Below are 12,826 nucleotides of genomic sequence, written 5' to 3'. Positions count from 1 at the left end.
TCCAAAGATATGAGAAGCTGAGGCAGGGTTGCTTGAGTTCAAAGCTGACTTAGGGGACAAAGTGAGACTCTGCCTCAAATGAGGAAGCAAACAAACAAAAGGATTCATGGGAGTCTCCCTAAACATGCTGAGTGTTAAATCTGAGGAGCCCCACTGAAAACTTTTGGTGCTTAAATACCCAGACCTGTAGATGTCAGAACCACAGTGACCAACTGGTTTTAAAAGCAGGACTCACGTGATATCAGGTCAAAAGACTTCTTGTCCTCAGCATTTGGTTTCACCTGGCAGGTGAGCAGGTTTAACTTAGCAGGCTGCCTGTTGGACTGTAAGAGGGAAGGAAAGAGGTTACATATGCAGCATCTCCACACAAGGCCTCAGTGTAGCACACACTCACAATGCCTGCTCAGTGACAGGACACAATTTTAGCAGGGAAGAAAACAGACATCGACTTTACTGCAACGAAACATCAGATCTTCACGTTTCTGTCCTCACATACAAACCAGTAGGCAGTCTTGACAAACTAACTCCATTGAAATTCTGACTTCAGTAAGGAGAGAAAAAATGCTTCTTAACTGTACACAGGCATGCCAGAGGCCAACCAGAATGGAACCAAGAGCAGCTGGACATCCTCAGGTGTGTAACTGGTACTTCTAAGCCTGTGTCTTACAGTGAAAGCTACTGACTTGTATTTTCACTCATTAATACAGGATGACCCCTGCAACAGTTACCTCAATGCTGACATCCTAGGCATTTGTGAATACTGCAATAAGAAATTACTTAGCCTTAAAGTATAAGGATAATTATCACTGGCCAGGCATTGTGTAATCAGCTCTAGTATCTGACAAGAGCAAACACATGGCAAGGATTTTTATCACTTACTAGTAAATACTCAGTCACCCATTTAAAACAGACCCTACAAACATCTAGAAAGTAACTTAGGGAGTGCAGTACTGAATCATTCTGGCCCTCCTGCCTGCACTTGCCTAGGTCCCATGCGTTTTACAGACATAACTAAAGAAAGAATTATCAAGAGTGTCTGAGCTCAGCTGTTTCACCACGAAAAATCTGTGGAACTTTCTGGTCAGACCTGCATGCCTACTTCATATGACAGTCATGACCTCAAAAAAGACTCAACTGCCACTTGGGAACTTCACTTTTTAAGGACATGGAGGGGACAGAGAGGGACACTGTAAACCACTCTGAGATCTAAGTATCAGAGGTGGTATTGTAACACATACTACATCTCCCCTAAGCAGCAGGCCTTCGAAAAACCATTCCCTGTGTGTGCTCAGCGTTGTGAAGAAGCCTTCCCTCTGCGAGAGGTCACAGTCACTGCATCCACCTTTGCTTCCCAACTGGAGACAGTACTGAGAGTTAGAGCTACAGGGGAGCAGTGGTTTCCGTGTTGCAGGGTCATCAGCTGAACCCAGACTGGGACAGGAGGCAGGGGGTGTGAGCCTGTGAATCTTTTTTACACAGACCTGAGTTTGGCTTGCCAACTGCCTACAAACTGGGCAGTCCCATCTGTTGTGGCTCCTCCAGCTCATCCTTCTGGATGTTGACAGTGTTACCTATTTCCTCTATGAATGACAGTGGCACACAACAGCCTGGGAAGGCTGGAAAGGATGGAGGAGACTTTGTCTTTGTTGAGTCTTTGAATATTATGTTTTGTTTGGAATCTGGATTTAAGGAAGGCTGTAGAATGCTTAGGGGAATCAAGAGATGATTAAAGGGGTGGGAAAAGAAAACTTTTAAGATGGGATAAAGGCATCAATCACTGCTCAGAGGAAGAAGAGTAGGCGTGACTTTACCACTGACTGAAAGCACATACATAAACATTGTCATTGGGAAGGGTGGGCAGCTGTTTTCCATATGTACAAATGGAAAAAAATGTACTCAAATCATGTAATATCTGGGCCAGACATATGGAAGAACTTCCTAAGCTTAAATTGATTAGGTATAATAGGAGGTTTCAGGATCTCTTTCAACCCCCCCCCCAAAAAAAAACCAAAAACCCAAAAAACCACCAAACCCTTTTAAACCAATGTTTAGGATTCTTCAGTAGAGAAATTTGGTTCTGAAAGTTTAAGAAACAGTTGGCAGTATTCATATTAAATATGGCAGAAAGCTAACACAATAATTTCTTCATCCCAAATCTGGTATTTCTAGGTGCTTCTTCACACCAGAAACACCCAGCAATAGATGCAAAATCTTAAAGAACCAGTGAATTCAGTATTAGCTGTACATAGGCAAGTCAACCAGCAGCACCCTCTTCTCATTGCTAAGTACACACTGGTTCAAAGTATTTTCTGGACAGCTTCAGATAAGGACTTTACACAGTTTACTCCATTAGTTTACTCCATCTTGGGTGTTTATCCTACAGAATGGTCAGGTTGCCACATCAACATGAACCTCAAGGGATAGGGGCATGTCTCGCCTATACCACACATATTCTCCCCCAGGCTGAACTGCAGTAGGCGTAACAGACAAAGCAGTTGATATACCCAATGCTGAGTAGAGGGACATCAGAAAAAGGCTTTGGGATGGGCCTGTGGAATGTCCTCCTCAAGTCCAAAGAGCTTTAGCAGAGGCACAGAAACTACTATAGCAATAATGATCATTCTAGCTGTTTGTTTAAGTTACAAAATTTCAAAAACACTCTTGACATTTAGACTAAATTATAGGTATATTGATGAAAGATGATAATCTTTCCACAGATTAAAATGAGAGCAAAACTAAACAACCTGGCCTGGCTGCATCATGGTGGGACAGTTCAGGAAGTAAAGTATGTTTATACTGTGCCCCCCCCCCCCCTCTACTGCTTTCTTTCCGGTGTCTAGAGGCCATGGTTCCTGAGCCAGCCTTTCCCTCACACACTGCTCTCTATGGCTCTCATCACTACTTGTTTCCTGTCTTCCTTTAAACCAACGGCATGCTATGTGCATACTAAACTATGCCATTTATATAGCAAGCACTCAAATATCAACCAAAGTCCTGCATTCCAAGAACTTCACATATACTTCTTGTACATTCTAAGAAATGCTTTTAGTTTCCTTTACTAGAAGATGTGAGGGAGAGAGATGTTAACTCCCATGCCTAGCATGGTTAGTAAGGCAGTGGCCGAGTGAGTCAGAGCCCGACTCTTCTACTCCACTGTGCAGGCCAGCATGGAAAGGCAGAAATAGTGACAGACCTCTGGGAACAGCTGCGTATCTGATTCTGACCTAAAGTCCTAATTCAACTTGATGAAAAAAAGACATTTTAAAATGTGAAATAGTTTCTCACTCATTTGATAGTTACTAAAGCCTCTTCCACATCTTTAAGTGCACGTGAAAAGTGTCACTGTCACCAGCTCTAGGGAAAGCCGAGAGCACACCTGCTGTTCACAAGTGCTGGGTCTGAGTCCTGGGGTAGACTTAGATTAAGTGAGCCACACCTTGCAGTGAAGGTCCTAGCAACGTTGAGTGTGAACAAGCCGGATGAGCTGGGGAGGGTAAAGGGCAGCAGAGGCAAAAAGAGCCTGGAGCAGGAAGACGGGTGACCTGACTACTGCTGAACAGAAAACCAGGACGAGGGTTAAGGCAGCCACACTCTGGGAATCCTAGCATGCTGCTGGAGGAAGACACTCAGAGCAGTGGTCATGCAGAACATCACTCCCGTGGATAGTGGAGATGACCACAAACGAGCATCTGAGTTAAAGGCACAGCAGAGGCTGGAGACTTCAGTACGGCCAAGATTCAAAAATAAGCTTTCCATGGAGGCACTGGGGGATGAGTGGGGGCAAGTCTAGCGCTCCTGAGGGGTTGCTCAGGCGGGACTTCACTCAGGAGTGCCTGCTCCAAACCCAGCTGCACACCTGTCAAAACTGAAGATTTTACAGCTTGGTGCTCCTAAACACCCAGGCGTGGCCTTTTACAGACTTGCCTTTCATGGAAATAATACAAACTCACGGAGGAAAAGCTGCGACACTGCACAGGAGAAACTGCACCTGACTAATCACAATTTTATACCCACTGATATTACTTTGATTTTAACAGGATTTCTCTGAGGAGCATGATTTCTATTTTTCAATAAGCATTGGTTCAACTTGTATATATTATTCTTAAAAACTGCTTTTCAATTGACGCTATCCTCATCTAAGGGCAAACACATTCAAAGTTTCTGATATGAGAAATGTTTCAACTAGGAAAGCCCTGGGTACATTCTATGAAACAGAGGGGACAAGGCTGTCTCTGCCTGACATGCCACTCGGCTAGATGACCGTCAACCTGCATGCAGAACAGCACAGTCTCTGCCTCCACAAACAAACAAGTCCCGTGGTCCTGTTGCAGCTCAGTGTGCACCAGGGTGCAGCTTGTGACGGAGCTGCAGAGTCGCTGGCACGGGCCTACTTCTCTATCAGTACAACACAGCTGCTGGAATTATTCAGAAAGGAAACTGCAATGCCAATCATCCTGGTAAACTGCTCTGCATCACAAACACGATGAGGAGATCATTAAGTACTTTGGAAATAAGCCTGACCCTAACCAGGGTGAGGTAAAAAATAAACCTCTGTACTTCCTGAGCCAGTGCTTAGAAAAAGAGATGCTCAGACTGTTAGCCACTTACAAAGTTCCCTTCAGTATTAGATGCCTACAGTCTCTAGGGAACCTGAGTACCTGGCATGTCCTCAATAACCACAAGAAACTCCTAGCAAGAAATAAGGTCCATGCCAAACGCCTGCCTCAGAGAGAGCTGCCAATACAATTCCAGCATGAACAATGACTGGCTTTTGAAAGGTATTTTGGGGTGGGGGCAAGACAAAATTCTTCCTTATGATCCCTTAAGTTGCAGGTACTTTAGTCTCATGTAATTTTTGCAGTGACTCTATGAATTGGGTGTGTAGGAGGAAATACAGGCATCGCCTGGTGGTCAGCTTACTTGCACACTGTAATTCTAAGTAAGAAGCATGGCACACCATGCTACTGAAGTCAGAACACTGAAGTAGCACGAGAAGCTGGCAGCTGGCTTGCTGACATGTCTGCCCTTTCCACGTCTCCTTTCATACTTCTTCCACAGCAACCCTGGTGGTGTGAACACTCACTGTCTGATCCTAGATACGGTGCTAACTAATCACAGTCACAGGCTTCCACTAGATAACTGGTTGTTCAGTGCGATAAAGCAGTGCTGTTCCCTGAAATTGTCTCCAGAGTGGTTCTTCTCTATGGCCCTTACCAACCCACAGGCATTGTGGTGGTGTTGGGAGATGCCCTGGTAATGACAGCATAGCTACTGTCCCTGAACCCAGTTCATAGGCAAGGCCACTAGGGCTCAGGAGGATGGGGCATGCTGACCTTTGTCTTACAGTACCATCTCATCCTACTTACTACACTGCCTCCTGGTCAAGGTCAGGCCTGAAAACCTCGCCAAGAATCTTTACTGGTTCTTTCTGCCCTTAAGGGCCAGCTCATTCATTCTGCCCTCACACCATGCAGTTGTCTACTGAGAAATCCACCATTCTTAGCATGCCTCACATCCAGACTGTTACTCTATGGTCACAAGCAAACCCTATCTCTTCAGTGATCCTTCCCACAGAAAGAAAGAACAACTAACTAACAGCTTCTGGAGGTCCTAGCTTTCTTTGCCACTGTAACCATGGAACCAATTTTTATTATGCAGGAGGTATACGTAAGGAAAACAATATTTAAAAGAAGACATTTTTGTTTTCTTTTTTTAATTTTTAACTTATACTGAGACAGGGTTTCTTCCTGCAATCCTAGCTGTGCTGGAATTCACTTTGTAGCCCAGGCTGGCCTCGAAATCAGAGATCTACCTTGATTCAGCCTCACAGTACAGGAATTAAAAGCGTTTCCCTCTACCCAACTTAAAAGGGCACATTTTCAAGAAAATCCCTATTGGAGAAACCTGTCCCTTTGCTTTGGGGCTGATGTTCCTTTCACTCTAGGGTCAACACTAAGCATATAGTGTAAGAACACTCTAATGGGGAAAGCTCATGAGGCTGCTAATGAGAAGTGCTGCTGTTACTCTATCTGTGAAGTCACTTCACTCTAGCGTTTTAGTTTTTAAAGCCATTTCTACAAACACATAATGAGTGTTGCTATTGCAACATATAAAGTGTAACTCAGGCAGGACAAAGGTCAGTGAGGCTTTTTGTTTGTTTTGGAGATGTGGTCTTTGTACTTAGCACTGGCTGTCCTGGAATTTACTATGTAGATAAGCCTGGTCTTAAACTCACAGAGATTTACCTGCCTCTGCTTCCTAAGTGCTGGTACTAAAGGTAGGGTATCCACACCTGCCTAGTAAGAAAAAACTTTAAACTCACACATCTGTAGTAGTCATTTCAGTTCGTGTCTTCTTACTCATCAAGAATTTATAAAATCCCACACCTTTTGTATGAAGTATTTATATGAAATGTATTAACTTGATGATGAAACCCCTGGGCTATAATTATTATTACTTTAAAAGAAGATCCTCACTACATTATGTCCACAAAGTAGGGAGGGAGTGGCCCAGCCCAGGGTCTCTGACAGGTTCCTGTTAGCTCACACACCAAGGCAGGCCTTCAGAGGAAGGCTATCATCACATTGTCAGGTGTGCGGTGTCACGTGCTGGCATAGGGTTACATAAATGGATTCATTTAACTCTTCCAACCAGTCAACATGTCCTAGTTCACTCTCTGCAGCTGTGATAAACACCATGACTACAATGTGGGAGGAAATGGCTTTTGTCGCTTGTACAAACTATCACTGAGGGAAGTCAGAGCTGCCACCTAAGCAGGGGCAGAGGCAGGAAGCACAGAGGAATGCTGCTTAAAGGCTTGTTTTTCATGGTTAGCTCAGCTTGCTTTCCTATAAAACTCAAAACTACCAGTGCAGGGGTGGCACTGCCCAAAGTAGTCTTGGTCTCCTACGTCAATCATTAATCAAGAAACTGTCCCATAGACAAACCCACAGGCCAATCTGATGGAAGCAATGTCCCAGATGAAGCTCTCTCTCTTCAAGTGACTAGTTTGTGTCAAGGTGAGAAAAATGAACCAATACAGTATGTGGACCACATTACTGTTGTCTGTTCAGGATATGAGGAAACCGAGGCACACAACTAATCTTGCCATCGGCCACAGCTGGGTACTGGCTTGGGTCTGTTCTTCTCCTCGGTGTATCAGGCACCACTGTGCACTGGGCTGGATGGGAAGGATTGGAGCTTGGCTGGGGTGGGTGGGCTGGCAGGATTTCCAGCAGAGTGAGTACAGAAGAAACAGCCTTCCCTGGAGACAGTTTCAGTGAAACAGCTCTCTCTACGGGGTGTGTGTGTGTGTGTGTGTGAACAAGGGCTATATAAAACTTGGGGAGTAGTTAAGAGTTTTTAGAGTGAATGTACATTATTGGCTGCAGCTGAGGAAATGCTTCATTTGTATAGAGGAATTCTAGGTGCTGGCTGGACTGTCCTTATTGGGAGATAACCTGTTACCTAGCCATCAGGCTGTAGGACTACCTCGAGGGTAGCAGAGGTGGGGTTGCAAGGCTTATGTGTTATGAGATGCAGGACCAGAGCAGAGAGGAAACAGTGCAACTCATGCCAGTCTCACTCTTGTTCTGGACTGGCTTTCCTGGTTGCAGGCTCTCTCCACAGCTGGGGAGAGCAGAACACTAGATGAAGCACTCCGAGAAAACTCACTGATTTTGATACCAAACTGTTCCACAACTTCAAATTTATAAATCCAGGTCTTTCTGTCTCTTTAGGCTGATGACTCTTACTAACAAGTTGCTACACTATAGGTTTCATGTGACAAGGGTCAGTTCTCCCCACTTCTAGAACACTAGAAGCACAGAGTAATGTGTTCCCTTCAGACCTCCACATCACAGCATAAAAACCTCAAGACAACAGGATGGGAGGCCTGTGGTTTTTATCTGTACCCCTTTATATTCTAATTCTTCAGTTTCACCCCTACTTATGAAACAAGCCCCTTGTAGGGCTGTTTCAATGTGGAAGTATGACAGTAATCTGGAAGGTTCTCAAATCCAAGGCAGCATTAGCACTGTGACAATCCTGTTATTGAGGATTTGTCAAAAGAAGATTATTTAAATCAAGGATGCCATGCTTGCTGCTTTATGACAACCAAAGAGCCAACACTACAAAACACCTGCCTTCGGTGGAGCCACACACCAGGAGCCAGGCACCGAGACTCCCGTAGATCTGAGACATGTAAAGTGATGCCAATAGAACGCACATGTTACTCGAGGTGTGTAAGCTGTGCAGTGGGACCGACGAGCACGTCCTGAGACTCAGGGAACCACCAGACCTGAACTGTATTTGTACCCAGACTTTTAGCAAAATGACAAAGGAAAGCAATGTCCTCTTGACTGTGACAATAGACTCAGGCAATGTGTGACAAGAATCCACTCACCATCAGAGGTAGCACAGACTCTTGAATCCAGTTTCTTGGGTTTAAGTCTGGCACTTACTGGCTGTATGGCTTCCAGACATCATCTCTTTGAAATAGGGCAAATAGCTATTTGAAGGTGTTATAAAAGGTAAACAGGAAAAAGTTATGTGAAGTGTGGAGCCTATTGTGAGCGGCCATCTAAGTCCATTTGCTACTGTAATAAAGTACCTGAGGGTAGGTCCCTTACAAAGGACAGACACTTAGTCAACACTTTTGGAGGCGGAAAGTCCAAAAGATCAGACACTGCCTTTGTACTGGCTTCTGGCTGGCCACATCATGGAAGATGACATCATGTCAGGGCACAGAGGTGAGACAAGAGGGACAGGACATGTGATGAGACAAGTCAGAGGGCGTACCTCAGGGGTCACATTGCTCTTTCATAACAACTTACTTGGGGCCCTATAAGAACCACATGAATATATAAGCAAGCTTTCACAAGGTCTCACCACCTCAGCACTGCCACAGTGGGAAACAAAACTTCCCAAAACGAAGTTTTAGTGGCCACATTCAAACCATATCTAAGCCACAGCAGTGCTCAAAAGGTCAGCCATGATTTTTATGATTACCACAGGGTATTTCCCACATAGCTACTCTGATGGTGTCCTGGTAGCTCTTTTAGATTTCCTGTTAATGTATAGTAACTTCTAGAGAACTGCCCACTAAGTCACTATGGTTCAAACACCATGTCAAAGCCCGTAACATGAAGGTTACAGCGGAACTCACTACTGAATGAGCCCTGGCAGTGTGAGGGCAAAGGGCATGAAATCTCGATGAGTGTCAAGACACAGAGCATGCAAAAGGAGTGAGGGGACAGCAGTGCAGCAGAAGGGAGGCTTGAACTACCAAAACTGAGGGTTTAGACCATGAGGCCAGTTTACTGTTTAAGATTTAACTTCGTTACTCATTAAAATGGAATCCTACTAGAATAAAGGTGATGGTAGTAACCAGACTTCAAAGTGGCCAGAGGTCGACAAGTGGACCTTACCAGTATCCTGGCAATCTGTACATTTCCATGTCTTCCCCTCTTCCTCTCTGTGAGTCTGGCAGAGAACAGACGTACTCAGTGGTTCTCCATTGCCAGTGAATGTCAGCATTACCTGGGAAGTATAGTCTCCAGTCTCATAAGCAGCCAGGACTGGGAGGAGTAGATTCATTTTGACCAACTGTGCTATCTTTTGATCATTTGAGACATTTATTAAAATGCCAGTGATAAAGTCTTTTGTTTGAAATAAATTAAACTTATTTTGCTAATATGTAACCTTGGGATTCAAGCAGGAAATGCTAAGAACTTTCATTAGGATTCAAAATAGTAGAGCTTCCTGCTGAATTCAGTAAGAAAGGTCCTGGCATGTCAGCAGATGGCTTTCTAAACCTGCTCTTACAGAGCTTGAATTCAAGAAGTCTTCCAATAAACATACAGCATGGAGAGGCCTACAGAGATATTCTGTGGTAACTCCGACCCTGCAAACAGTACTGTTTATTTCAGTGTGATGCTGAGTATGGTCACAACCCCACTTTTTTCCTTCAAATGTCTGTGAGGAAGTTCAATACCAGTTCCTCCAGACCCACAGTTGCACTGTCAATTGGATCATACAAATCAGTTCTGCCCTTTTACGTAAAAGGAAAAGGGAGGGGCTAGAGAAACGGCTTAGCAGTTAAGAGCACTTGTTGCTCTGGCAGAGGACCTGGGTTTAGTTTCTAGCTCACAACCACCTGTAACCCCAGTTCAAGAAGATTCAAAACCTGTTTTTGTTCACCATGGGTTCCAGATGCATATGGTATACATACACACTCAGGCAAAATCCTTATAAACATAAACACAAAATAAGTAAGTTTTAAAAAGAGAGAGAAGGGATCTCGAAGTGTAACATGCTGAGAGGTACTGCCTTGTGCTGGAGGAGACCTGAAACATGTTCAAGTGGACGAGAAATCAATAGAAATAGAAAATGAAAGTACTACAAGTTCAAGAAAATGCAGTAGGCAGTTATTTTGATAGCCATCTCTTTTTGTTATCCAGGAGCTGTAAACAGTGATATGTTCCAAGAATCTTCCTTAAAAATGCAAACTATCTATAGCAGCTTCTTGAAGCTCCTTCAACATGGTGTCTAGGCTGGGGATTTTGGATGGAGCTTCCCTTTGTTGAAACAGCTGCTGACTTAGCTGTAGAGTGATGTACTTAGGTCTGACTATGAGGAGGTAGCTGCCCTTCATTTTTTATCATGGTATCCTGCTAGGTTTTTCTACAGCACTTTTCCTAGGTTTACTCTGAGCTCCAGGAGTGCAGGGCCTACCCTTTTAATCACTGCATATAGTACCTACCCCAGTGCTGGGCTCAGAAAAAAAAAATCAACAAAACACATTAATAAGGAAATTATGTACCTGAGAAACTAAGGCGCCAAAAGATTAAATAACTCATTCAAGTTTTATAGCTTGTTCAGGATTTAGCCCAAGTTTGACAGGCAGCAGCCCAAGTTTGTCCCCCTAGAATTTACAGTGCTTTTTCTGATTCTTGGAAGAAAGAAGAACAATTTTCTCTTCCCATGGACAATGCGCACAAGTAGAGCAGAGGGGAGTCCAGAAAAGGTTGAGGAAAAAAAATGTCTCAAAGGTCAGCCACAGAAGCAAGGTGTTAAGTCCATCAAACTGAAGTATCAATCATCTTGCAGGTCCATCTTGCTTCCTCTGTGTGTTGTCAATGGATGTGGTAAAGCTCTGGCTGGAGAATGTTGTCTTGAGAGCTCTGGACAGGCCTGAAAGACAACAGTTCTTGGGAACTGTCCACTGCTGCAGAAAGCCCAAGCAAAAAGAAAGCAACACCCAATTCTTCCTCTAGTGAAGTGTCCTGGGAGTAGACAGAACTGCTGCCAACTCCCACCAGGTAGAAATGTAAATTCTAAGGGTAAAAAAAAAAAAATGTGCCGCACAGTGACTTTGTACAGTATACCTAGAAATGAAGGCACAGCAGTACAGAAGGATTCTGATAAACTCAGTTAACACCATGGAGGTAGCCACACCTGAGAGGAAGATAAAGCAGTACTGATCACAGAGCTGACATTTACTGAGCCCTAGTTCTGCCTCACATCCTGTCCTGATTGCTCATAATCAATGAACTCACTTAATCTTTACAACCATTTAGGAACCAGACACTACTAATGGCTCAAATTTATCCAAACAGTTGTTACTAGAAATCTAGTGTCTATCAGAGGGGATTCACCCCGAAGGTCCAGCTCCACGGCTGTGGATGGTGCAGTCCCACCTCAGCTCGCAGAGATGATGATATGCACCAGGCTAAGGAGTGCTCACTGCCTTCCAGTACCGCCACTGTGCATGCTATAGGTGAGGGTGGGAGACCCTCATGAGGGGCTCACGCTCATTTGGCTGCAGCTAGGTTCACAGGGCAGGACTCTTGTCATTCGCAGAACTCTGTGGGCCTCCAGCATGTGTTCTAGCAATAAGTAACTCCTTCACACCAAGCCACACTCTTCAGATCCATCAGCTGCAGACAGAGAGCCCCTAGCAGTGGACACACACATCACCTTCAGTCACTCAGCCTGGTCTAGTTTGGCAGGAGTCCTGACCTTTTGGGGTGACTTCCTGGTAGATTTCTGGGTGATATTAAGGTAATTTTAGGGCTGTCTAAAGATAAAGGTGATTATCAACTTAATAGCTGTTTCAGTGTTAACCACAGGGAATCTGAAGGCATTTAAAAACAAAGTATTATGCAATCTTTAGATTCAAACAGACCTTCCTAAACCCACCTCCATCTTCCTAGAGGATTTCAGAGTGATCCCCCTTCCTGACACTACTGCAATTCAAGGATGAGAGAAGCTCTATGTGTGATGAAAGAGCAGAATTGGGAGCTTGAACGTTCCAAACTGTATGGAGTCAGTCACGGAGTATAGTCTGAGTCTTACACACACACACACACACACACACACACACACACACACACACACACACAATGTAGTTTCATTTAAAAACACTCACTGAAGCAAATGTAGTAAGACACACATATGGTCCCAGCTCTTACAAGCGTGAGTCAGTATTATGTACCTGCGGTCAGCATGGGCTATACAACAAGGCCTTCCCACAAAGGAAAAAAGATGCATTCACTGAGCACTGATTGTATTTTCTGAGCCAAGTCCAGTGCTAGCTGCTGGCACTCTAAAGATAAACAAACGTGGCATCTTCCTGCTTCTCCTCATCTGTCCTATGAAAACTGAAGACAGCAACCCCTGTCCTGTGGGTGTTTTGAGGACCAAGTGAGGCTGTACTCTACAGGTTCCGGTTATTCTGTGAAGCCCCACGTGAGTAGGTGCATTATCTGTGTCCCTTACCTCAGCAGAGCCCCTGTCAATTGTTTACCCAGGACACTACTGGTTT

General features: G+C 44.4%; 1 protein-coding gene across 4 annotated transcripts in view; it reads right to left on the bottom strand.

Moving 5' to 3' along the window:
- Asap1 (ArfGAP with SH3 domain, ankyrin repeat and PH domain 1) overlaps positions 1-12,826 on the bottom strand; it is a 291,208-nt gene that overhangs the window by 50,304 nt on the left and 228,078 nt on the right. For all 4 annotated transcript variants that reach the window (XM_028773285.1, XM_028773286.1, XM_028773283.1 and 1 more), the window contains exon 14: positions 236-323. In XM_028773285.1, the coding sequence (XP_028629118.1) occupies positions 236-323 (88 nt within the window). The remainder of the gene's footprint in view (positions 1-235; positions 324-12,826) is intronic.

The sequence above is a fragment of the Grammomys surdaster genome, unplaced genomic scaffold (genome assembly GCF_004785775.1).
Source record: "Grammomys surdaster isolate TR1022 unplaced genomic scaffold, NIH_TR_1.0 224, whole genome shotgun sequence".
Classification (NCBI taxonomy): Eukaryota; Metazoa; Chordata; class Mammalia; order Rodentia; family Muridae; genus Grammomys; species Grammomys surdaster.
Note: the sequence above shows the minus strand (reverse complement) of the source record. Positions and strands in the feature narration are given on the sequence as shown.